General features: G+C 43.2%; 1 protein-coding gene across 9 annotated transcripts in view; it reads left to right on the forward strand.

Moving 5' to 3' along the window:
• Positions 1–27,299, forward strand: part of SPIN1 (spindlin 1) — a 94,463-nt gene that overhangs the window by 24,071 nt on the left and 43,093 nt on the right. For 5 of the 9 annotated variants that reach the window (XM_059724871.1, XM_006277571.4, XM_059724872.1 and 2 more), the window contains 2 exons: positions 17,988–18,142; positions 26,569–26,797. In XM_059724871.1, coding sequence (XP_059580854.1) covers positions 26,746–26,797 — 52 coding nt within the window. In that variant the 5' untranslated portion in view covers positions 17,988–18,142; positions 26,569–26,745. The remainder of the gene's footprint in view (positions 1–17,987; positions 18,143–26,568; positions 26,798–27,299) is intronic. The other 4 variants (XM_019478079.2, XM_059724873.1, XM_019478078.2 and 1 more) reach the window with 1 other exon arrangement.

Below are 27,299 nucleotides of genomic sequence, written 5' to 3' on the forward strand. Positions count from 1 at the left end.
TTTGCTCTGCAAAATTGTCATTTAGAACTGACTATGTAATCTTTTTTTAGAAAATGTGTATTGTGACACTTTCCTGCCCCTGAAATGGGGCTGGCAACAAGATCAAAGTTGTGACATTTGTGTTCTATAAAAAAGGCTTTTTGTTTCGGGTGCTGACTGTTTTAAATGATAGAAAAAAATGGATTCTTGGATGTTAAAGATTCTAACATGAAATATGCTATTAAAAGAGCTTTTTATGATAAATCTGCTTGTTTGTAAAAAGACTACATTTTTTATCTTGATTGATTTGGAAATTAACTGGATATATATTTGCAGAATAGAGTGATTCAGCAGTAACTTGTCAGACGTAATGTATGATTCTTGTTTACATCCAAGGTGAGAAGTTTTTTATATTATGGAGGTTCAGTAGAACAGTAAATACTGTTATCTTTTTAAGATCCAGTAAGGTTGGTCTTGCATCCAAATTTCAGAATCGGTTTGAAGTGTTCATTTAACTTCTAACAACAAAATAGAGTTACTTAAATACTCCTTGACAAGTGTCAGTTATCCTTTGTTGCCAGTAGTAAACTTTCTTTAGGTGTGCTTTGGATTCTGCTGTTTGTACACATGGGCAAGTCATGTAACTGAGGACACTTGAAGGATACAAATATTAAAACTACTCAGTATTCATTTGATCATAGCTTTTGTTTGAATAGTGTATATAGGTGCCCTTTTCTTTTCCTGTATACAAAGATGAAGAGAAAAATAGTGATTCTAAAACAGGCATGTAATTTTGCAGGTTAGAAATAATTCTGAAACAGAATGTGAAGCATAGTTTTGAGCTGTGATAGCACCTGGGAGTTCAGATTCCAAGTCTTGTTCCTGGTTCTGCCACAGACTGCCATCCACATTTGTAAAAATGCCTTTGTTTTCTAGTGTCTGCTCCTAAACGGGGCAAAGGAAAAATGTCTCAAGAAAAGGGTTGCTAAGAATAAACTTAATGTGATGTGGTAGACAAGGTTCTTTGGGTAAATCCAATATCTTTAATTAGACCAACTCAAACAGTTGGAAAATTCTTTTCTTTTCTTTTCTTTTTTAACTTTGGGAACTTTTCCAACTATTTGAGTTGGTCTAATTAAAGAGCAAATTTATCCACAGAACCTTGTCTGCCTATGATCCTAGACCAACACGACTACAACCTATACCCCTGAAACGATGTGGTATGTTGGGTGTGTTTTTTTGTTTTTGTTTTTTTACATAGTTTGCATGTCTTTGTACAGAGTTCATCAGCATTTCAGTAGATGATATTTGTTATGTAGGTATCTGAAAACCTTTAATGCATCAGAACCTTGTCTGTCAATGGAAAAATAACTTTGTTGGGAAATTTAAGCAACCAGGAAGATGAAATCTGGCATTCTACCGGTGGAGATGTCTGAGTTTAGAATGCTTTTAGACATGCTGATGCTTTGTACTACAAGCACTTAAAAGCATTTTTGGATAAAAATGAGTTCTTTGAAATAGTACATATAACGTTAATATAGGGAAAATGATCAGCAAATCTGAAAGTATTTAAGGTTCTTTGTGATGTAACTGAGCCAATGCTACCTAGTGAAAGAAATGATAGAATTACAGATGGTACTAGTGGCAGGCAAGGCGTTTTGGGTAGATACAATATCTTTTATTAGACTAACTAAATAGTTGGGGGAAAATGTTCTTTGCAAGCTTTCAAGCACAAACACCCTTCTTCAGGCAGTGGGAGACTTTGCTGATGTTATCAGTTCTCCCAGGTAGAAAAGAAGCTGAAGTCAACTAGAAGTCAGTGAAGATGCAAATGAGTGGAAGCTTGGAAGACAAGGAGGGGAGGGAAAAGTGTGAAGGAAAACTGGTGGTCAAGTAACAGGCAGGTTACCTGGTATGTTAGGTGTCAGGCAGGTTGTAATGTGTCATAAATCCCCAATGTCCATGATTTTTTCTATCCAGTAGACTTGAAGTGAGGTTCGTAGGCCTGTCTATGAAAGGTAAGTTCCCTTTGAAGATTAGAACTGAGAGATCGGAGAGAGAGTGATTTGTCTTGAGAAGTGGGAACCCACAGGTAATTGGATAGTTTTGTCTTTGGATTTTGGTGTGAGTTCATTCTGGTACAAAATTGTTGTTTGGTTTCTCAGGGCATTTGGTGCACCGGATGAGATGTATATAACATTTCTGGAGGTACAGGTGTAAGATCTAGGAATGGTGATGGTTCTGTTGTGGGGTGTCTTGATTGTGAGACTAGCAGTAATACCAACTCTCATGAAACAGTTGCAAGACTCCCGATGCCCAAATCAAATTAACTCTGACTCATGATCTCTGGATTAGCCCTAAAATCTTGGGATTTACTTTCCGGTGTATGTAGAGAGTGCCCAGCTGGTAAGTCTGGAGGGGAAGAAGGGGCAGGAGGAAAGAGAAGGGATGGGGGGGGGGAGTAGATTGAGGCCCCCACAGTGAGGGAGGGAGTGGGCCAGGGGTTGGAGTGAATGGGGCCCTGGGGCCGGGGCAAGTCATGTGGTGGGCAGCTCATATAGAGTGAGGTGAGGCGCAGCTCCACACTAGTGTGCACCCCCAGGGGAGACATGGAGGGCATGTGCCCCCCTGGGTTTGTGCACTGGGCTGAGGCTCTGCACCGTGCTGCCTTGCCCTAGGAGCTGCACAATGCCATTGCAGCTCACCAGGTGGGCAGGGGATGCGGGGTGCACTGGCTGTGCTGTGTGTCCCCTGCCTGCTTGGCTAGAAGCACACCGCCCCTTCCCTCTTCCCCCCTGCCCCTTTCCCTCCATTTTCCTGCTGTCCGTGTGTCTGTGTCTCTGTGTTTGTCTGCTTCTCGGTCCCAGCCACAGGCCTCCCCGCCTCCCACCCCCAGCCCTGCTGCTGCCGCTCCTGACCCCACAGTACCCTGCATCCTGCCAGGGTGTGCTGGGACCCTCCCTTCCTGAGCTCCAAACCCCCGCCCCCCCCCCCCCCACACACACACACACAGCCCCCCACACCTTCACAGGTAACCTCCCCCATGCGTGCACAGTTCAAAAATATAATCTCATGATTTACTTGACAACTCTTGATTCTCTCTCTATCTATATCTATATCTACCAGAGAGAGTTGGTGTATATGTGTGTGTGTGTGTATATATAATTTTTTTTTTTTTTTAAGAAATTGTCTCATGATTCTTGGCTCGGGGGAGGTTGGCAATATTGGACTAGTGGAGGTGTGTTGACTGGTTTTACACTTCTTGCCTTGGAAAGGTCTGGATCCATTTGGTGTGGTTTGGGGTAGGAAGTTTGCTTCTGGTGGTGAGGCTAGCAAGGTTTGATGCTTGTTTAAAGGCTAGAATTTGTGGGTTCTGGAAAGATCTCTTTAAGAATTGGGCCTTCTAGTATGGGTTACAATTGTTTGAGGATTTTTCATATAGGTTCCATATTGGTTCCAGTCATAACTAATGGTGTGTGATTAGCGGGGATTTTCTTTTTGTACTGCAGCAGTTCTTCGTGTGGTATCCAGGTGGCTCTTTCAAAAGTGTAATCTATCTCTAGAGGAGTGTCCTTGTTGAGTGAAAGCCCGTCTGAGATTTGTGAGGTGATGGTTGTGGGTGTTCTCCTCAATTCAAAGTCAGTAGTATTGGAGAGCTTGGCTGTATATTACAGCTTTCTTGGTGTGTTTAGGGTGATTGCTGCTTCTGTGCAAATATGTATCTTGGTCCATGGATTTTTGTATATGGTGGTTTGTATTTTACCATTTTGGATATTGATCATGGTGTCTAAAAAGTAAATATTGGTGTTGGAATATTCAAGAGAGAGTCTGACGAAGGGGTGATGATTGTTGAATTTTTGATGGAAATCAATCAGAGACTGTAGGTTTTGGTTCCAAATGATGATGTCATCATCTACATATCTCAGGTATAGTAAGGGTTTGATGGTCCAGTTCTTGAGGAATTCTTCTTCCAGGTAGGCCCTAACAAGGTTGGCTTATTGCAGGGCCATTTTGGTGCCCATAGCTGTGCCCATGGTCTGGAGGAAATGTTGGTTGTTGAAACTGAAGTCGTGTATGAGGATGAAGTGTATAAGTTCAGTAATATCTTTAGGTCTGTACTCCGAGTTGTAATCTTGGTCTTGTAGATATGTAAGACAGGCTTGGAAGCCATCCTGGTGTGGAATGTTGGTATATAAGCTGGTGATGTCCATGGTGGGTTTTCTTGGGAGGGTCGTCCTAAGTTTTTGGAGAAGGGCTTTTGTGTCTTGGATAAAATTTGGTCTTTGGGTAACAATAGATTTTTAGGATGAAACCTGATATATTTCTTCATCTAGGTGTCCATGGTTGGCTATGATAGGTCTGCTGGGGTTCCTTTGTTTGTGGAATTTAGGGAGCATGTAAAATATTTCTGGATTCGGTAATGGAGGGATCAAGTTCTGAAGTTTTTTTTTCTTGTAGGTCAGATGGAAATAATGTGATGGTGGTTTTGAGGTGAAGCACCATCAGGGTGTAACACTGCTTGGCCCTTCCAGTTTTAAAGAGTTAACTTTCTAAAGGTGTGGATAGCCATCATGCTTAGAACAGATTGACTTTTATTAGTAGATGGTAAGGATGGTAAATCCAAAAAAAGATGACAAAGCCGATACGGAAATACAGAACGCCCGGGCGAGGGACTAACAATAGAAGGATGGGGGTGAGGTTGGGAACGCACCTAGGTTACATGCGATACAAAGTTAGCCAACTAAGCCCGGGGGTAAGGGGAGAGGGGAGGGGAGGGAGGGGGAGGTTTCGCGACGCTGAGAGAGAAAGAGGATAGAAACACACATACCCGTGACAATGGTCCGCAATGGTGGAAGAAGTGGTCCGAAGATGAAGTGTCTCAGTCTAGATATAGTCTATCGCGGGGGTCCTCAATACACTGCAAACCCCAAGAGTCTAGACTTGCATGCAATTTTAAACTGGTTTAAATTTTCTGGAACATATCAAAAGCACAGGGAAGAATCAAGTACTGTTTTGAGCTGGTCTATCTTGAACCGATTTGATGTTCTATGCGGACACAGAGCATTCGGTGCCTAGTGTCTGATCGATCTTCCAGGCATCCCAAACTTCACTGTTTCTCATGCCTCCCCACCCCCCACCCATGCAGGGCAGTGGGGTTGCTCTGGAATGCAACCAGGCCTCTACTGCCCAAAGGTCTATTGCATCCAAAGACTGTAGTCCTTAAGGGTAGAAAAACAGCCTGTGTGTCAGTGTTACTTCTCTGTTAGGAACCGGGGTGGGGGCCTTAGGCTAATTTGGGGTGGGAGACATAGCCAGGTTCTGGGGGGAGTGCTTGGTGGTGGGTGGGTGGTTTTGCTTGTAACAGTAAACAAGCAAAGGTTCAGTGGTGGGGTGAAGGGAGAACAAAGCCATTGCACAATGGGCACTTAACAGAATGGCTGTCAATCCCATGCTCCATGTAATGTGAATTAGCTCATTAACTGTTAATCTTCCCTCTGTGCTGAACTCTTGCAGCCAGCCCTGCCCTGTAGGTTCTACCCTGCATGTACATCTCGATGTAATTCCTACGTTGAGCAGCTTTCTAGGGAAAGGTACTTGAGCAGATTTCCAGAGAGTCTTTTTTTTTTTTTTAAAGCCACAGCCTGAGATGGAGACTGGGAATTCCATCCCAGAGCAACTAACCCCTGTAAACTAGTATCCAGTACTAAATATGTCAGACAACGAAGGGAGTTCACAGAAATGCAAATAGTAGAGAAGTGAGGGTTGAAAGTAGTTTGGGAGAAGGACCCTTCAGGGGAAGCCCAGAAGCTGGAGGTGGATGGATACTAGGTTAAACAGCTCTCACTTGGGGACTGGGAATGGAATGAGGAGCTAAATCTTAAAGATTGGGAGAAGAGTGTGGAGGGGACACGCACAGGGTTTCAGTCTCTGGGGTAGGTGAAAATGTGGATAATTTTCAGTCAGTTGTGGAATTAAACCTAGAGTAAACGTTTTTCCTCTGGAAGCAAATAGATATGAAATGCACTGGCAAAGTATCTTGTTTCCCTCTGGTGTTAGACCACATGATAATTCCTGTATTTTTGTGTAGTACATGGATTCTTGAAGTGTCATCTGTAGGTCGCTGGCAGCATGCAGAACACTTGTATGCAGACCTCAAAGGGACTTACTCAACGTGGCTTACCTTGATGGAACCAGCTGGTCTGCAAGGCTTGTCACCATTGACTGTTTTAGTAATAAATTAATTAACTGACAAACCTTAGAAGCAGCCGTTTGAGTCTTCTGGTACTTTGTGAGGCATGTTTTGTTAAACCGTTTGAACAGGAAGGTATTGCATTTGCAGACTTGCTTTTTGGGTGTGGTCCCCACTGCACATAGAATCCAACCAAACTGCAGTACCTTCTTATGCCACTTGAAAGCTGACAGTCATGTCTACTGCCAGCTGTTAATGAATTACTTTAAGTGGTCAGTTGGAAAAACATTTTCCTGATGATTAAATTGGAACTAAATCAGGGGTGGGCAAAATACAGCCCACGGGCCAAATTTAGCCCATGGGGTTTTGTCTGGCCCACACTGGGTCCTGCCTGGCCCAGACGTCATCCTGCTGTGACACGTCCCGTCACCCCCTGGGCACACAGCAGGGCTGGGGTGGCTCCGCAGCTGGACTGCCTTTCTGGGTAGCCCAGGCAGCGGCAGCTCCTTTCAGTTGCTGCCACTGCTGGTCCCAGCCCCATGGTACTGGCAAAAACGTGCGCAGTTATAAAAGCAGCCCCTCACCCTCACTGCTGCACAGTGCTTTCTGCAACAGCTGCGCGGAGCCTGCACTAGGCAGCCCTGCGTCTCTGCTGCTGTCACTGCATCCAGGCTTCCCCGTGGGGGAGCACAGAAGACATGCAGGGCAGCTTAATGCAGGCTCTGTGGGGGCTGCAGCAGGAAGCACTGTGCAGCGACAAGGGAGAGGGGCTCATTTTCCCCTGTGCTGAGCACACTTTGCCCTGCTGGTGCTGCTGCAGTTATTCAGCGTGAGCAGGCGAGTCTTCAGCAGGCAAGGAGCACACCCCCAACCATACCTACAAACCCTCCCCTGCAAACTCCACAACCACACCCTCCCCCACACACAGTCACACACTGCAGTCATCCACACCCACAAGCCTCTGGGGAGAGCCCTGCTTACTGCTCCCCACACTTCCACACAACCCTCATACACATCCACACACATACCTGCCCACCCATACTCCCCACCCCTATATCCCTGAGATATACAAGAGTAAGTCTTCATTTCAAGCTATTATGCTGTCATCTCCTATATACACGACGCAAACACGCACAAATCAAGACAAAATTATCTTTTTAAGATGAAATTAAAATACGTTATTGTGGATGTTTTATTTTTAATATATAATTTGAGTTGAGGGTGTTTTGTTTCCAAGGTGGCAACTCCCCTTCCCAAAAGGAATACTTCCAGGGCAAGGGGAGGGACTTCCAGTGGCAAAGGTCAAGGGTTAGGGGGTGGGACTTCTGGTCCCAAGGCGGTGACCAGGAGGCAGGGCTACTCTTGTGGCCCTTGACAGCTCCCCAAAACTTGTTAAGCGGCCCTCCAGCCAAAGGGACAGGCAACAGAAGCTAAAGGAAGAGCCTGGAAATTCTGTCTTCCATTGCAGCCAGAGGGCTGAGGGGAACTGGACTGGATTCTGGGACTGCAGCGTAACCCCTCACAGGCTACCAGTTGGACAGTCCTGATCTAGTTGGTAAAAATGGGTGAATTTGATTTAAATCACAATTTAAATCAGTGGTCAGGAAGCCTCAATTTAATCATTGTTTTCTACAAGAAGTCCATTCTTGTTGTTTGATATAACCTTAATACATATTCATGACTCGGAGATAGATGTAGGTTTCATTTTTAGAAGGTACACACTATACATTTTAAAGCAGTGATTAATATTTTTTCAGATTCATTTTGCAGCTACATCAGAAAATTTAATGATGATTTTGTTATTTTATTTACCAAAGCTAATTGAAGCAGGTACTTGTGAAGTCATTGGGAGGTGAACTATCTCCAGTTCACTATGAATCATGGATATTTGGGGATATTTTTGCCACACTGTATTGGGAGGACAAAAACAACAGACATTTAAATTTGCTTTATTTAACTAAAACAATAAGCTTATATATTTTGGATATTTTTCTTTAACAACAAACCTGTATAATTATTTTAGGAAAACGCTTGTATTTTTGAATTTTTAACTATTTTAGTCACAAATGTGAAATGTGTTTTTAATAAAAATTAAATAGATTATTTCAGCCAGATCAACATGAGAAACCTAAAATACTGGGTTATGCAGCAAACTCAGTCTTTACCTTCCTGTTTCTGTTCAGTCATAGACTGGAAAAGAAAGACACACTTTTCTGCTTTTTCAGTTCCCAAGTGATTTCTCAATTTAGAATGAATTAGTCCAGAGGAAGAAAATAATTCTTTCTATACCTGTAGAAAAAGCTACTGTTGTTGAAAGATGAATTATCACTTCAGTAGTCTCTGGTGGATCCAGGTGCTTAAGGGCATTTATACACATACCTTTTTGTCCTGTGATGCACCACTGATCCACCACTTTGGAGCAGACTCGATTAATCAAGTCTGTTCTGCATGCAAGCTGATGCCAACTGTGCTGTGCCATGTGCAGTTGTATAAGTAGTGAAATGTGCATCAGCGTGCAGAAAATGGCAGCAGTGCCCTTTTGAACTAAAACATCTTTTGTGTTTTATTTCAAAAGCGCACTGCCGCCATTTTCTCAGCGCTGACGTGCATTTTGCCACTTGCACAATGGCAAATGACTCAGCACCAGGTGGTTTTCAAACGACTGCACTACTGCAGCACTTGCATGTGTAAAAATGCCCTAAGTGATTTCCATCAGTTCAGTGGTGTGACTGTCTTTAAAATCTCATCAGCAAACGTATATTTCTTGAGTGGTTTCATTCTTGGCCCTGTAACTTATTATAGTTGGTATTATCAAGGGATGATGCCCATGTCCTCCTCTCGGCTGTTAAGGATTGACCCTAGTACCGAGTATTGAGAATACTGGCAAGAAAATGAGCTGGAGATAGTGCTTGATCCATTTGTTTCTTTTAATGCCTGTAGTTTAACTCTGTTACTGCGTATTTCTCTTTTTCAAGGTCTCACTCAGTTCCTTCCACATTTCAGCAGCATCAGCAATAAAAAAGCAATTTCCCTGCACTTTGTTCAAGGCTATGGAAATAGACTTCAGGATAGTCAGCATATGTTCTACATTTCTCTTTACCCCAATGTTGAGACCTTTGGCTATGACAGTTCTATCTAGTTTGTCATGATTTTGTTTGCAAACTCTCAGATTAAGTCAGTTCTCAATATATTGCTCAAAACAGTCCACTACTGAGTTCCATCGCACGTCTCGTGGGAGACTTAGTTTGATTCCTCCTGCTTTCTTCAGAGCAGCTGCTGCAAAGTGGTTGTTACGGAAGCAGTTTGTAATGGCAGTGACATTAGCCTTTATTTCTGGAGCACTGAAGTCTTTGGCTAAGAGGTGCATCAAATGAGCACTGCAGTTATGTTATTAGCTTGGGGCTTCCTTCACTTTCTTTTAAATTTCTGCTCATCTTTGATACATTTGCAGCATTGTCTGCCAAAGCTGCATACTAGACATTTGAATTTTTTTTTTGCAGTTATTGCTTTTACTGCTACTTCTCCTATGTAAGTATTCTGCTGTGTGTACATTTCTTGTTTCAATTGTTTCTGTAAGGTAGAGAATCCCTTCGGTTGTCGCACAAATTACTGGATCATTGTGGACATGGCTCCATCCATCAAGACTCAGGTTAACAATTTTCCCCTCTAGACTTCTTGTACACTGTTCAATTTCTTTTTTCATATACTTCATCTAGCAATTTGCTTACTATATGTGCTCTGGTGTGTGGTCTGTATCCTGGTCATAATGACTGAACCATGTCAAGGACGTGTTAGTTCTCAACCATACGGAACAATGGCCACAAGCTAGCAGAAACAATGGCCACAAGCTAGCAGAGAGCAGATTTAGATTGGACATTAGGAAGAACTTCTTCACAGTTCGAGTGGCCAAGATCTGGAACGGGCTCCTAAGGGGGGTGGTGCTCTCCCCTACCCTGGGGGTCTTCAAGAGGAGGTTAGATGAGTATCTAGCTGGGGTCATCTAGACCCAGCACTAACTTCTTGCTGTAATCTGCTGGCTCTTATTACAAACTTATCTATGGTTGTTTCTGGATGATGGAGATTGGACTGGAACACCGGTATCATTAACAGATAACTCTGAAACTGTAGGCCATGATGAAGATGATGATGAAGATGGATAATCAGAATCCTGTATGATCCTCCTGAACAAAAGAAGTAAATGCAGTCACTACAGTACTGATCACTTAGTACTAAGTGCAATGAGTAATACAACTTTAGGAGTGAAACTGTATAAGAAGCAGCCCGTTTCAGTTGTTAGTTTAGATCACAACTACATTAAAAATATTGATAGGATAGTTCCATTAAGTAACATCTATATTTTTTGCTCAAAATTTTTTATGAGAATTCAAGTAGTCCAGAAGTCCAAAACATGTCTAAACACACAGGATCTCTAGGTTAAACTTCCTTATTTCATACTTCTTTCTTAAGGACTGCCTATCCTCCCTGTCCAAAAGATATGGGCAAGGAAGTCATGCAGTCCTTAAAAAAAAAAAAAAGTATGAAATAAAGTTTACTAACTTGGAGATATTGCATGTTCAGACATGTTCCATTCATCATCTTCAAAGCAATTTCCTCCTGAGAAAGATCACTTCTCATGATGTTTCATTTGGGCAGCTGTTTGTATTTTACATGCATGCCTGTATTCCCCATAGGTAGAAGAACTTCATTAAAATTTTCCCAAACAGGGTCTCTTTTATGGCCTGGCAAGCCTGTTGCCATGATAGGTTTTCCTTTCTAGTATACCATTCCCTCACTAGCTCTCAAATCATTGAAGAGACTGTACTCAAACTTACCCCTCAAGACTTCTGGAATAGTGTGCTCAAAACAATTCTTTTGTTTCTACTGCTCCTCCCTCCTTGAATTTATCACCAGACTCCTCCTCCTTGCCCAGATCTGTTCCACCCCCAAAAATCCTCTGTTCATCTAACTTTTTGAAACTTTGCACTTTTAAAAAGAAGGAAGGGCTTGACTCTGGGTATACAAATTTGCAGTATTGAGGAGACAGGAGAGACAGGAGGGCTGATGGGTAGGTAATCAGGCCTGTTATTTCTAGGGTTCCTGGTTTTCTCTAATTAACCCCCCCCCCCCCAATCCATTATTAAAATAAAAGACCCCCTCTGGCCCTGCTGGTGCTTCTTGCCCCCCACCCACAACTCCTGCTCCCCCAGCCCTGCTAGGGGGGGGCTTCTGGTTGCCAGGGCTATGGGGCCAGGGACCCAGCTCCACAGCCGCCAGCCCCTAGCAGGAGGCGGCAGCTGCTGCATTGGAGTGGAGCCCAGCTTCCCCCCCCCCCCCGCTGTCTGCCTGCTGTGGCCTTGGGCATGGGTGCTGCTCCCCGCTGCGGCGTGCACTCCCAGGGGCCAGGGGGACCTGTGCCCCTAGATCTGTGCGCAGGGTGGGGGCTACCCACTGCTGGTTCCTACCCTGCTGCCCTCTCCTGGCACCTTCACAGCCTGGTGTGTGTGACCCAGCACTACAAAGAATGGCAGAGCCATGCAGGAAGCTGCCTGCCAGTGTGTACTCCTTGTTATCCTGACAAGGTATTTCCTGCCTGCACGGCTACAGCGGGGGCAGCAGCACAGGGTTGTGCGCAGGGAATGCAGAAGCGCAGAGCTCGCAGTGGCAGGCAGCTTCCTGCATGGCTCCACTGTTTTTTTGCAGCACTGGGTTGCATACACCAGGCTGTGGTGCAGCAGGACGGGGACCATGAGCCTGAAGTGGGCAGCACTTGCCTTGTATGCAGATCTGGGGGGCATGGGTCCCCCTTGCTCCTGGGGATTGTGTACAGCAGCAGGGAGCAGCCCCCCCCCCCCCCCCAGCACCCAAGCCTGCAGTGGGCAGCCTGCCCCCACCCTGCACACAGTTCGGGGGGGGCGGGTCCTTTCCCTCCCCAAGAGTCCGTGCAAAAGCGGGGAGCTTGCCCCACCCCCCCAGACAAACTGCCCACGGCCCTGTCCTGCTCACCAACGCGGCCCTGCAGCTGCCCACTGCAATCCTGGGCCCCAGGCACTGCCCGGCTGGGCAGAAGCTCAAGCCCTGCTCAACTCTCTATGAGGGGCTCAATCCCCTCCTCCTCCCCCCCCCCCCCAACTTACCTGCAGGAACTGTTCGTCCATACATACACATGGTGCCCCCTGCCTGATCACCCTTCTCTGACTCTCTCCCAGCCCCCTGCGGGCTGGAACTCTGCCAGCCTCCAGAGGGCTCTTTGCAGTACTGCACAATTCGCTGGTTTCTTCCATGAAATGAGAAATCTGCCTTTGCCTCCCGTGAAGATAAAATCCACGGTTTACTCCACTTTTCTGTGGGAAACAGAAAACCCAGATCCCTGGTTTTCTCTCTGCACATACAGTTAACAAGAATGTTATCTCTGAAGGTGCAAACCCACAGTTTGAAAACTGAAACTAAGCATCTCAGAGATGCCTAATGGGATCTTCTCAACTTTTTTTGTACCAGGATGCATTTATAATCCTTGATGGCCAGTGCCCCTCACCTCTGGCCCCTGTCTCCAGGCCCCAGCCCCATGGTGTGCATGGTTTGTGTGGGGTATGGGGGGCCTCAAGCCGTCTCTTGCAGCCTGGAACTCTTACAGCCTGCAAGGGAAAAGCCACTGTTTCCCACATTTTTCTCTTTTAAAGGAGAATCTATTTTCAAAGGTTTTTTGCGACCCTTTCATATTATCCTGAGACCCACTTTTGGGTTGCGACTCACGGGTTGAGAAACACTGTTCTAGACTAAACACTGAGTCCTGTTGGGTAGAGTGTTTTTCTTTAATCTTTACTAATCTATAGAGAAGCTGCTGGGAACTCCATAAGATTGTGCCCCTAATATAGTTCATGGCCTGTTGTGACCTATTTATAGAACTTTTCTAAAAAAAGCTGCATGAATATATTGTCTCAAATAGTATATAATTAGAAGTTATAATCCCTGATGCATGTTGATATATTTGAGCTTTAACATACCTTAAGTTAAAACTATCCTTATATGGGTTTGTTTGTTTTAAATCTTAACAAAAATATAAAAAATACAATTAAATAATAAAAAATTTGAATAAAATCCAATTTTTTCATAGATTTCACAGACTTCATAGACATTGGGGCTGGAAGGGACCTGGGAAGATCGAGTCCAGCCCCCTGCCCAAAGGGCAGGAAGTCAGCTGGGTTCATAGGATCCCAGCAAGATAAGCATCCAGTTTGCTCTTGAAGGTGTTCAATGTAGGCGCTTGAACCACCTCCGGTGGCAGGCTGTTCCAGACCTTGGGGGCTCGGACAGTAAAGAAATTCTTCCTTATGTCCAGCCTGAAACGGTCTTGTAGTAGTTTATGACCATTCGACCTAGTTGTCATCCCTTGGGGCGCTCTGGTGAACAAACGTTTCCCTAGATACTGGTGGTCACCCCTGAAAAACTTATAGGTGGCCATCAGATCACCCCTGAGCCTGCGCTTTTCCAGGCTAAAGAGCCCCAGGGGTTCTGCCATCGGAGGGTCTGCTTCCCTGACCTCTGATCATGCGTGTGGCTCTTCTCTGGACTCTCTCAAGCTTCTCCACATCCTTTTTGAATTGTGGAGCCCAAAACTGGACGCAGTACTCCAGCTGCGGCCTCACTAAGGCCGAGTACAAGGGGAGAATGACGTCCCGGGATTTGCTTGAGAAACATCTATGGATGCAAGCCAGCATTTTGGTCGCTTTACTAGCCACAGCATCGCACTGTGGTGCGATGTTAATATATATTTAAAAATATATATATTAAAAAAAACAATTTTATTTTTTTTAATCCTCCTTAGTAAAAATAGGTGTGAAGGCATGGTGAACAGATTTTATTATGGCCTAGGATCCAGAGTATATATTCTAGGGCATGGGGTTTTCAACCAGGGGTACATGTACCTCTAGGGGTACTTTGGAAGGCCCTAGGGGGTACGCGGCAGCAGTGCGGAGAAGCCGGCGGCACTGCCAAGCTCGCTGGTGGCACTTCCACTTCTGCTGCCCCACGCTGCGCAGGTGATGACCCCTCCCTCTTCCCCCTGGCTTGTTAACCGGCTGCCAGGGGACTCCCCATACCAGGGGCAGACAGTTATTTTGGGTACAGCGTCGCTTACTGAGTTTTGGCAAGCTATTGAGGGCCGCATGACAGGAAGCCCAGGGCAGATAAAATATTCATTTTCTAAATTTTTTAGGGTCCCCGCAGGCTGGATAAAATGGCCTGGCGGGCCACATTTTGCCCACCCCTGCCCCATACTCTGACCAAGAAAGGTTGAAAACCCTTGTTCTAGGATTCCCAGTGCTTTTGTACAGGCTGCACTGAAATGTGCTGCCACATCTTTGTTACTTTTTTTGTTTTCTATGCAACATAGATTAAAGTTAACACAATTATAATTTCACTAAAACTGCATTTTAATTTTCTGTGTAGATGGTTGTTGGCCTACTCTAGGAAAAATTCAAAAACTAAAAGCTGGCTAATGATGCTTCCTAACAAGCTGCCATCTAAGTTTTTATCTGTGGTTCACTGCATGAAATCTTCAGGATCTAGTAAAGGCAGTATTCGCCCCCCCCCCCCCAAAAAAAAAAAAAAAAAGATATTGGACTGCAGATGAAGGATGCTTTTTGTAAAAGCTGCAATCCACGGATGTGTTGGATGCCCTAGTAAATTTTGTCTATGCTTCTAGGCTAACCAGCTGCATACAAATACATTGGTGCAAGTTTCTATATTTTCTTGTAATATAACCTGCACTGTTTCCCTAAAAACCAGCTAGGGAAAATTGGAGTGCACATTATATCTGAGGAGAAGGACTCCTCATGGGTCTGGAGATTTAGGGGAAGGGGCAGAGTGGTAGCAGCATTACCTGCCACGGCTCTAAGAGCCACGGGCATTAATGCTGCAACCCTCCCTCCCCTTCCTTCACAGCTCCCTGCCCCCTGGATTGTCAAATTACCAGACCCATGGGGAGCCTCCCCAGTCATGGTGGAACGGGATTCTGCCTGGGGCTGGTCTGCGGCCAGACTTGGTGTACCAGGTCTGACCCAGCACTTGGCTCCAGAGCTAGTGAATGGTCCAAGTCCAAGACCATGGCCCCAGAGCCAGTGTGCAGGGTCAGACCTGGCACGCAGCCCCAAAGCCTGTGCACCCTACCAGACTCTACCATGCATCCCCAGTACTAGCAATCAGACTGGCCCCAGGGTGTGGTCCCCAACCCCAGAGACCCCAGACCTCTGGCACTTACTTGTATTCAAGATTCCCTGCCCCCCCCCCCCCCACTTGTGGCTTTTAAAAAATAGGGTTCATGCTTATATTTGGGGGCATGTTATATGCAAAAATAATATGGTTTAATCCTCAGCTTCAAATTAAGCAGGGAGCATCTGTATCTCCCATTGCCCTTGTGGGATTTTTGACAATTTGGTATCTGAAAGTCAAACTACTTACAAAGGTACTTACTTTCCTGGATTTAAAAATCTGATTAGAGATGCACACATTTGCAAAATTTAGCTGTTATTCCAGTGCCTAGAAAATCTTAGAAGTCTTCAAAACCTCATTGTATGCATAGCACAGTTTGAGTTTGTGTGTACTGTAACTTAGATGATTTCAATTAACACTAAACATTTAAATCTTTGATTGCTCCTGGGCTGTAGAATACTTGAATAGTCTCAAATTTATGGATTATTTCACCTGGGGATTCAGTTTGTTGAAGGACAAGATAAATACTATTCTTAATGTTGTTTCAGAGAAAAAGTTCATGCTGTTAGGTTTACTAAATGCTTATTTTCTTAGAGATTTAGCTCTTTCTGCTCCAATTCAGTCTGCTTAGTGAGGTAATCTCTAGTGAAATGGTCATATTCCTGGTTCTAAAATTAGGTTTTAAACTAGCCTTTTTTGCGAATTAGAACAGTCTTCTAGGACAGGCAGTCTACAATGTAATCATTGTAGTAGAGGGAAGGAGGAGGGGGGGTTGTTTTGCTGAAACAGCCTTGGCTTTAGCTGTTCCATGAATACAGCAAAGGTGTACTTCACAGTTCCTACCGTCTCCCATCCTCCAAGATGACTGAATTGAATTTCAAGAGTAGAGTTTCTCCAGCCACTTAACTCCAGATAACCATAGGCTTATAAAGAAGAAAAATGCTTTAGTATGGTACTTAGTGCTGTAATAAAATCTTTGAATGACAAATTGATCTAATGCATCAGCTTAGAGGGAGAATATCTTGCTGGCTGTATTGTGAAGAAAGAAACCACTCATGCTGTATTGTGTTAAATGTTAAAATCACAGCTCTTGGAACAGTAGATGGAGGTTCTAGATAGAAGTCTTGGAAAATTATTGGAGGGAGGGAGATGCAGATGAGGCATCGAAGATTTGTGAGGAATGTAATACCATGGTTCTCCAGTTTTTTGAGAATGCACTGTCACCATATTCATATGTACTTTAATTTTAGCTGTCATAAAGCGTCCTTCAAGAGTGCTTGGAGCTTGAAATTTTAAGCAAGCAAGCATATCAATGCATTTCATTTCACAGTGTTAATTTATTCATAGTGTATGAGCCTTTTTTTTGTAATCAAGCTCATACTGTTAATTGTAATAGTTGGTCTGAATGAAGAGGCATAATTCAAATGCAGGGTGTTTATATAACTTTTCTTCAAACAAAGTCTTTGCTGCATAAATAACGACTCTGTAGATAAGAGATGGTATGTAAGTTTTGATGCTGCTCTGTGTCAACTGATTGTTGAAGGATGTGCATTCTCTCTCCCTCACAAAGTATGCCTAGTGGTAATGAAGAATATTGTCCTAATATTTAGACTTTTTAGTATGTGATTCAGTTTTCCAGAAAGTGCAGACTTGTAAACTTTTAAAATGCAGCATGCATTGTCATACCAAAATTGTCCTTTTCACAATATAATTTTATAAAACTCCATTTGAAGTTGCAAGGCCCTTGAACTACAATGTAAGCTTGGACTGAAAAAAGGCTGGGCACTTTACATTCAGATAAGTTACATACTCTGAGTAAACAAAAAGACCAATATTCTAAGGTTTTTGCATGTCATTGAAGGCTCCTTATCTTGTTTCTCAGGGCAACTTATTCCTTACAGGCCCTAGCAGATTGTTGCAAACTGTAGTCAGACTGATGTTACTGATGTAATATGCAAGTTGTATCAAGTACTGAGTGTGTTGTTAAATGGGTTTATCCCTGGATAAAAATGGTGGATCAGCCACAGAAGTAGTTCTTTAAAACAACAACTTCTTGTGATGTGGAAGTATCCCAAGGTAATTTTTAACGCAGGGCCAGCTGGCGTGTTACAGTTCTCACACAGTTCTAATGTCTGCCAGGGGCCTAATAATAGCCTTGAAATTGATAGTTCCTGTTCAGTTTTAACTACCTAAGTGATGAAACAGAGTACAAGATCATTACGAAATAGACATTGGGGCCAGAAAATTCCTTTGCACTTAAGCAGTTTGTGCCTAACATATGCAGATCACCTCCCATTTGTTGCACTGCAAGCAATAGGCAAAAACTGGACATCTGCTTATGCCATTAAGTATGTTGGATAAAGGCGTTCTAGTGGAGTGTACTGCAACTTTTTTCATCTTTTTTTTTTTTAACCAGAAGTAGCTGTAACTGAATTCAGGTATGTGACAATTGGCACCTGCTGTAAGAATGTTACAAGGTGTTCAGTTCATTGCCCCAAGGATGATGTTTCAGAGTTGCCCAGATTAAATTTAAGAAATGAGGGAAGAGTTAGGGTAATGTAGTCAAATTGATGTTACTGTTGTGATTACAAATTATATTGTGGTTTTTCAGAATTAAACCAAAGTAAAGGGGGAAGAACTGCCTAGAACAAATCCTAAAAGATAATGAAGGATAGGTGATGCCTGAATTTGAATTCCAGCCGTATTAACCAGTGAATTTAAAATTGAAATCGGACATCAGATGCCATCATTGGTCTTAAATCCCAGGTGAGCTAAAATTATGGTTCTGAATATTGAAATGTAAATAAGTATAGACTCTCCACTGAATAGTTGTCAGTTTGCTCGAATTAGTACAGCCAGAAACTTGGTCCCTAATTCAGACAAAGGACAGTAGGCATGCATGTGTTCTCTTATGTCTGGCTTTTGTTTTGTGGCTTTCAGAAGACAAAAAGTTAAGAGTTTGACATCCTATTAAGCTTGAAGTAGGGAATATACAAGTGACTTGCATGGGGTTTGGGGGACCTATAAGAATGTTCTTTACTACTTGTGTTCCATAACCACTTTCTGTCCCATCTCCTTTCTCTCTTACCCCTGCCAAACCATGATACTTTTGTAGTTTGGATATTCCCGTAATGTTCCAGATGGTTCTGAACTGGCTTCTAGAAGATGTAGAAAAGAAAATACTGCTTGCTATCCTTATTTTTTTTTTTTTTTTTTTTTTTGCACCAGATATATTTTAAATTCAGAATAACTTATTCAGTTTGTTTCGCCCTGGAGTATTACAGACACTTGACGGGTCTTATTGGTTAAAACCCCGTCTAAAAACAGCCCTTGTATTTGACTATATTTGAAAACTAATTTGGTGAAGTCCTAGGAGGAGGAAGCCACTAGATGGTGCCAGAAGGCCTGCCTATTGGTTGATGTGTCAATCTCCTCCTGAACTGTGGCAGTTCGTTGGCACAGGAATATTTATCGGGGTAGCTTGGCTATTTTCCTGCTTCTAGCTGGGTGCATTTTTCTGCTTCCTTCTGACAGTTGACAAACATTTCTTTTCCCCCTGCCCGGAATGCAGTCCCCTGACAGTAATGCTTACTTGATAAAATTGTTGGGTTTTTTGGATGGGATAAGAGCAGATCAGTGGTATCCAACCCATGGACCCCTGGAGGTCCACAGACTATATCTGAGGGGTCCACAAAAGATGACTGTGATCAATTAAAAATAAACTTATGTGAATACCCGTACTTACAATCCAAAGGGGTCTGTGAATACCCATAATTACAGTCGAAAGGGGTCTGTACCTCCATTTAAAATTTTCTAGGGGTCCACAAGTTAAAAAAAAAAAAGTTGAAAACCACTGAAGTAAAGGATTGTAGTTTATGCTTTTTAAGTACATATTTAGGAATGTTGGCTTACTTAAATATTGGCAGGGGGGTGGGGGAGGAGTTAGGGTTCTCATAGGATAATGGCTTCAAGTGGCTAGTAACAAAAGTCCCCACATTGGCATTTACTAATGGTGCAGGAGTCCAAAGTGTGGCAAAATAAGCAACTCAAATCTGCTGTGTGATTTTTATTGACTAGTAATATGGCTGAGAACCGACATGCATATTAATAGAGAAAATTCAGTCTAGAGAATTATTTTAAGTATAAACAAATAATTTAGAAAGGAGTTTGGTATTACCTGGATTACCTGTCTGGTTGGCTTGATAAGAGGCAACAACAAAGATGCATCTTGACTCTTACTTATACCCATTTCAGTATCTGTTCGTGCTGTTGCAGACAGCCAGTATAGGTTCTCCCTGTACTGCCTGTGGAGAGGTAGGAGGGAGGAAGAAGATGGCGCACAGCCTGGCAGCAGGCCTTTTGGAACCTACTGACTTCTTTGACTTTCTTCGCTAGTTGATACCCCACATTTATATATTGTTTGTATTTAATAAACCTTATCAGATTTGTTTATTTTATTTATTTTACTGAGATTTGTAGGAACTGAACAGAATCGGATGTTTCTTGGCCCTAGAAAATGTCAGTTAGCTGGAATTTATAGCATCAGTCACTGCTACTAACATTCTTGAACAAAAACAGTAATATACTCTGTTTGGCCTATTTAGCTCAAGGCTTATATGACATTTCCTGTCAGGTCTCTTGTTGTAGCTTGATCCAGCTGCCAGTTTAGCTGGACAAAATTGCTTTCTTCATTTTGCTGCCTATGTTAGGTGTAACTGCAAAGGTTTGTTTTATAATCATTGAATAACAGGTGCAAGCCATCTGCCATAGCCATACGTATGCAGCTAGGCTGCACGTGCACACCCCAAACATACAACCAGACACAGAAGAATTGTGCAACTTGGTGGTTCTCAATCTTTTTACTCAAGACGCCACCCTTCAAAGTGTCATGTCTTAGTACTCACTCATTTTTCTAACTATGGAAAAATAATAGAGCAATTGTTCTGTTGCAAAGAACCTGGAAAGCCCACAACAGGTGAGCAAGTTTTTGACACTGTGGCTTCTTGTTTGAAATTTCTGAGTTTATCTTGCAAATCATGTGTAGATGTTTGCAAACCTAACAGTGCTAATATTGCATGGCACCTATGAAAGGATCTTGTGGCACCCTGGGTGAGAATCACTGGTGACGGTTGATAAAAACAATTCTAAAATGTTGTGCTTTGAGTTTCATTTTCTGTCTATATCGAGCATGACACCAAATTATGAGTTAAAAACCTTAATTATCATTTAGTAAAAAATGACAGGCAGTGCATTTTTGAACATAAAAGAAATGTAAAAATTAATTGGAATAATTGTTTTAAAGCTATTTAATAAATGCAGTTTAGCTTCTTGATTTATCATGATGTTATGGTACTGATGGCTATCTATGCTACATGTGATGATCAGTACAGAACTCTGCAATTAAACTAAAGCTGCAATATGTATAACTAAGTGAATTTAATTTTCTTTATTTAAATGCTAATTGTATACAAGTTTCCTGGGTTAGCAGGACCAGTTGCAAGCTAATTAGTGGAGGGTTTGTTTTCTTTTTTATAATTTTGACAGTACCTATGAAACTGCTTTAAATTTGCCTAATGTTCAGTTATATGTAGCTGAAAGTGTTTGTATATGTCCGTGTCATTTTGCAATAATTTGGTTTCAGAAGAATAAAAAATTCAAGTCCCATTGAAGTAAATGGGTATCTTATCCAGTATCTTCAAATGTATTTATGAATTTAAATTACTCTGATTTTTACACCTGTAATACAACTGCTTCAGTACTGGCTAAAACATAACCATTACCTGATTTGCCTGTGAAATTCTGAATTATTAATAGAAATGATTGGATCTGTAGCATAAATAAACATTTGTTAAAAATCCAGTGCCGTGTAGTAGAGTTGTCTAATTTGTAAGCCCTTGGGGATTGCACCAGCAGGAGCTGTTCACTGTGGTGGTGGTGTAGATGCTCCCATCCCCATGCACCCTGGGGCAGCCTCCTGCCCCCCACCCCTTAGTTTGGCCCTGACTTCTTTTGTTTCATGCCCCCACTCCTCCCTTCCCACCCAGGCGTCAGACACACCCTCACCTCCATGCTGATGCCCTGACCAGACCTGAGGGGTGAAGGCAGGAAGTGACAGCTGCAGGGAGGAGCCTGAAGACTCTTATTGCAACAACAGCTGAAATGATGGAAGTGGTGGCTGGGCAGGAGCCCTGGGATTGCACTTCAACCTTCCACAGACCAATAGTTGGACAGCACTGCTATATGCAGTTTAAAGACCACCTGCTCCAAGCTCCCTGCTGCTCTGCCACACTTCCCCTGTGTGCACGGGAGCAGCGTGGGCAGCAGCGCAGGGTTGTGCCCCTCGCTGCTGCCCCTGCCTGCAGGGAAAGTGTGGCAGGGCAGTGGGGAGCTGGGAGCAGGCAGCTTTCTGTGCCGCCCTCTGTGCCCTGCTGTGCCGTGTTCCAACACTGCTTTGCAGAAGCGGCGAGGGCAGCACAATGGAGAGCATTGTGGGTATGTGCTGTCTCCCCGGAGCCCGGGGCCGGGGCCAGGGTGGAGAGGCAGTACGTACTTGCAGCTGGCCCAGGCTGCTTGCAGCAGGGCTTCCATGGGAGCAGCCTGGGCTTCATGGCTATCAGCAGCTACTCGGAGCTGGAGACGGCTGCAGCCAGGAGGCTACAAACACCTGCTGCCCTCTGGCCCCGGGCTCTGGGGAGGCAGCAGGTGCTGGCACTGCGCCCGTTGGGGCCAGGGCCGGGGAAGCAGCAGCTGTTTGTAGCCTCCCGGCTGCAGCTGGCCCTGGCTCTGGGTAGCTGCTGATAGCCACAGAGCCCGGGCTGCTTCCAGCAGGGCTTGCAGTGTTCGAGCTGCCTGTTGGGAGCAGCCCGGGCTCCTGGCTGGCAGCAGCTACCCAGAGCTGGGGCCGGCTGCAGCCAGGAGGCTGCAAACAGCTGATGCCTCCCCGGCCCCAACATGTGCCAAGGAAAATGGCCTTGCATGCCATGCTCGGCACGCATGCCGGGGGTTGCTGACCCCTGTAATATACCTTGACTTAAGCAAGGCTTTTAATACCATCTCCCACAGCATTCTTGCTAGCAAGCTGAGGAAGTATAGGGTGGATGAATAGACTGTAAGGTAGATAGAAAGTTGTCTGCAGTCTTGGGCTCAGTGGGTAGTAATCAATGGCTCAGTGTTTAGCGGGCAGCCAGTATCAAGTGGAGTGCCCCAGGGGTCAATCTTGAGGCCAGTTTTGTTCAATATCTTCATTAGCTATCTGGAAGATAGGATGGATTGCACCCTCAGCAAGTTTGTGGATGACACCAAGCTGGGGGTATAGTAGATACGCTGGAGGGTAGGGCTAGGATTCAGGGTGACCTAGACAAATTGAAGGATTGAGCCAAAAGAAATCTCGTGAGGTTCAACGAGGACAAGTGCAAAGTCCTGCACTTAGGACAGAAGACTCCCATGTACTGCTATTGCCTGGGGACTGACTGGCTAAGTAGGAGCTTTGCAGAAAAGGACCTGGGGGTTACAGTGGACAGTAAAATGGATATGAGTCAGCAGTGTGCTCTTGTTGCCAAGTAGGTTAACAGCATACTGGGCTGAAATGGTAGGAGCAGCAAATTGAGGGAAGTAATTATTCACTGTATTCTGCACTGGTGAGTCCACATCTGGAGTACTGTGTCCATTTTTGCTTGCTCTTCTTCCCCCCCCAGTAGAAATGATGTGTACAAGTTGGAGAGATTCCAGCAGAGAGCAACAAAAATGGTTCCGGGGCTGGTGCGCGTGACTTCTAAGGAGAGGCTAAGGGAACTGGGTTTATTTAGTCTGCAGAGGAGAAGACAGAGGGGATTTGATAGCAACCTTCAACTACCTGAACTGTGATTCCAAAGAGGATGGAGCTAGACTGTTCTCAGTGGTGACAGATGACAAAACAAGGTGCGATGGTCTCAAGTTGCAGCAAGGGAGGTTTAAGTTGAATATTGGGAAAAACTTTCTCACTAGGAGGATGGTGAAGCACTAGAGAGGTTACGTAGAAAAGTGGTGGAATCGCTGTCTTTGGAGGTTTTTAAGGTCTGGCTTGGCAAAGTTCTGGCTGGAATGATCTACTTGGGGATGGTCCTGCATTAAGTAGGGGGTTGGACTAGATGACCTCCTGAGGTCCCTTCCAATCCTAATTTTCTATGATTCTATGTTGCCAAATGCCTACCTGAACTGGTAGTATCAGAACCACAAACTTATATAATGAGGAGGAATCTTAACTTTTTGTTAGTTTCTGCTTTACATGTATGTTGCTTGGTAGATATGATTTGTGAAAGAATTAGCTTGCATCTCAGCACCATGCGTTTCAAAATATAACTACTTGTCAACTGGAGGCAATAGTTATTTATGACATTGTAGAAAATGCTTCAGTACACAAACGTAAGGTACCTAGTCTAATAGTCCTGTTCTATTTCAAGGTGAAACTGAATTGGTTGTTAGTAGTGTGGAAGCAGGCATAGATTTCTTGCTGTTGGTTATTTACCTCATTGTTGTCATCCGCAGTCCATCATTTTGAGATGATCTCTACCACCTCTCATTGGTGGGTCTTGAGGTGACTTTAAGAGACCAATCCTTGAGCCACAAACCCACCCACTGAAATTGCAGTCCTTTCTGCAGAGAAGAGTAGGACAGGCTAGGATTTTTTTCCTTTTCCTTCCTCCCTTGTTTCTCTCTCCTGCTTTGAGGGCAAGGTGCCATACTTTGAAATGGACTGCTGCCTAGTTGAGGTTGTGGTACTTTTGAATTTACCTCTTAAAATATGGCTTGAAAGCCTAATTAAATTAGCAAGAAGACCATTAAACTTTTGATAAATGTAAGACCAAATAGTGTAGCAAAATGTATAGCTTGCCTAATATCAACCATCTTCTTGCACCTCTCAAGACTCTCAGTACTTTCACAGATTCATAGACATTTGGGCTGGAAGGGACCCCGGAGGATCATCGAGTCCTGCCCCCTGCCCCAGGGGCTGGAAGTCAGCAGGGATCATAGGATCCTCGCAAGATAAGTATCCAAATGTGTCTTGAAGGTGTTCAGAGCGGGTGCTTGAACCGCCTCCGGTGGCAGTCTATTCCAAACCTTGGGGGCTCGGACAGTGAAGAAGTTCTTTCTTATGTCCAGCCTGAATCGGTTGCGGCGGAGTTTATTACCATTCGATCTTGTCATCCCTTGGGGTGCTCTGGTGAACAGACGTTCCCCTTTAGGGTTGTTGCAAGCAAAACTTGCACATGCATATTCATAAAATGTGCTTTTTCTTCCGCTAACAGTGCAACTAGTTTAGACTTTACACTTGCATTACAATTTATTTACTTTTTTTAAATGCTAAGTTTATGTAAGTATACACCCCCAGCTTGGGTATTTTCTCTGTGACTGTCTTGGTTTTTCCTGGTAGAATTATCTGTTTTAAGCTCAAGGAGTATTACGAATAAGTTATCTAAATTTTGCCAGTTGGCAACAGCATTAGCATCCTGTTGTTTTTATTGTTTAGTGTTTTCCATATGATTTCTTGCTAGTTCTTTCTAAAAATGTTATGCTTAACATTGCACTGCGTACGCGTTAACAGTACGTTCTGTGTTCACCTGTCTTTTTCGTTCTGTTCTAAAAACTATTTGCAACTAGGCACTTCTACAATAAGTGTGAAAGCCAGACTTAAACCTGACTGATTTAACAGACAGCACAGCATGCATTGAGAAATAATGTAGAAACATAGGAAAATGCCACTTTGATCAGTCCGGTGGTCTGTTTTACTAATGTAATATCTGGCTATGGTCAGTACCAGACCTTTAAAAGAAAGAAACGGAGAATCTAATGATGAATGGTCAAACTAAGAGAATGCAAGTAGAAGTCCTCCTTTAACATATCTCGCTCGCTCTCCTGTGCGTGTGTACTCTTGCACACAAGCTCTCTGTCTTCTCAAAATAATATCTGTTCAGCTTTTTCTAGGTTGCTTCACATGCTCACATCTTTCTCTGCTCTAAGTTCTTTACATCTTAGATCTTTGGTGCATACAATGACATTTTCTAGCAAAAGGAATCGGGACTCTGCTAAAACCAATCTAATAATGAACTGACTGAGATAAAAGGTTTTAAAAAGTGGTCAAACTATTTTTGGCATTCTTTTCCCCTAGAATTTAAGATGGAAAACAAATCCCTAGTTGTAGCTTTTGTTATATTTGTGGCAGTGGTACAGGCATATGTTTGAAAGCAGAATGTTGCCTCATAAGGATTATCAAAGTCTGGAACTCTTTAACCATGATGTGTGCTTGTGTGTCAGTTGCATTAGATAGTTGCAGTGCTTGAGGTGAATAGGTTGAATAGGATCTTTCAGTTTTCTAGCTCAAAAGCTTCAACATAGACTTGAAGCTGATTCATAGTCCCTCAAGCTTTTCCAGAACATCAAATACATTAATAATTAGACCTCCAAAAATAGTAAATACAAACTTTACATAGTCTCCCCTATTGTCACCCCCCCAAAAGAGAATAATGATATAAAATGATTCAGGAGCCAGATACTTTTTACTTGTCTTCATAAACCACACATGCTGAGTCCCTTTTACAAAAGAGCTTAAATTTGCCATTAATTGTGTATTGCAATTTTTTTCAGAGACTGAAGCTTCCCAAGTATAATTTCCTTCTCTAGCTAAATGAAGTGTCCCCTCTTTCCCCTAATAACTTGCGTGCAAAATCTTAAATCATCTGTTATCTCTAGTGGTTTCTTGGCTGGGTAATAAATCTGATGGTCTTTTGAGCTATCAGAAATACATGGTTAGTACTGATACTTTTTGGTGTGTGAATAGGAGGTATTTGCATTAACGACATATCACCCCACTCTTTCCACTACACTATGGTAAGTATGTGGTGCTCAATCATCAATTCTGTCTTGCTTTGATCATTTTGAGAATTTTTTTAAATATAGTCCATTCTATACAGATTTCTGGTGGGGGGGGGGGGGAACAAAAAATAGAGGAACATCCTTTCAGTAATACCATTTGATCAGATTTGGTTTTCTGCAAGGCTATTCCATTGTACTTGCTGAACACCAAACCAAAATAATAATAATAAAAAAAGGCAAACTTTCATTGACTGCAAAAATGAAAGGAGCGGAGGGTTGTATTGCATTGCTTATATTCTCCAAGCGCTATAATTGGGTGCTGAAATCTTTGTTTGTTTTTGCAGGGCAATATAATTGAAAATACTTCAGCTTAAATTGGAAAAAACAAATTATTAATTGGATGGTGGATTAATAAGAAGCGGCTTCTATCTTTCTACAACTAAGAGGAAATCTTGAAAGTTGGAAAGAACTGGATTTTCACCCTAGTCCAGCAGCTTTGCTGCTCACTTAAACACAGATGAATGAAGACCCCATTTGGAAAGACACCAGGTCAGCGATCCAGAGCTGATGCAGGTAAGCACCCCTTCCCCCCTCCCGTAATAACAAGTAAAACATTGCACTTGTTTTTTTATAGATGTTCTTTTGTGTATTTTATGATGTTTTTAATCTTTGGTTCTTTTTCATCTTGGTATTAAAAATGTGACTATTCCATTCTCATCAGCTTCATTGAGTGTGTGAGATCTGAAGTGTCGGAAATTCAGAGTAGGTGTAAATAAAAATTTCCAGCAGAGGCTTGTATGTAAAAATGTCTTGCATTATTTTTGTTGAAAGTTTGTTGTAGCACACAGACAAATGAAATTCAAAAAGGGGGAAGGAGGTAGGAAGAGCTTCATAATATGACTAATCTATTTTGGTTTAAAGGCAGAACTTTAATCACTGATTCCCACAATCCTACTAAATAAAACTTCAGAGAATGATGTAGTAAATATGTACAAACAATGCAGTTCATACTTAAAAACTCAGCATTCTGAAGAAGCTGTTCAGTCAAAAGAAGAACCTTGAATCTGTTTTGGGC

This window comes from Alligator mississippiensis, chromosome 3, assembly GCF_030867095.1.
Source record: "Alligator mississippiensis isolate rAllMis1 chromosome 3, rAllMis1, whole genome shotgun sequence".
NCBI lineage: Eukaryota > Metazoa > Chordata > Crocodylia > Alligatoridae > Alligator > Alligator mississippiensis.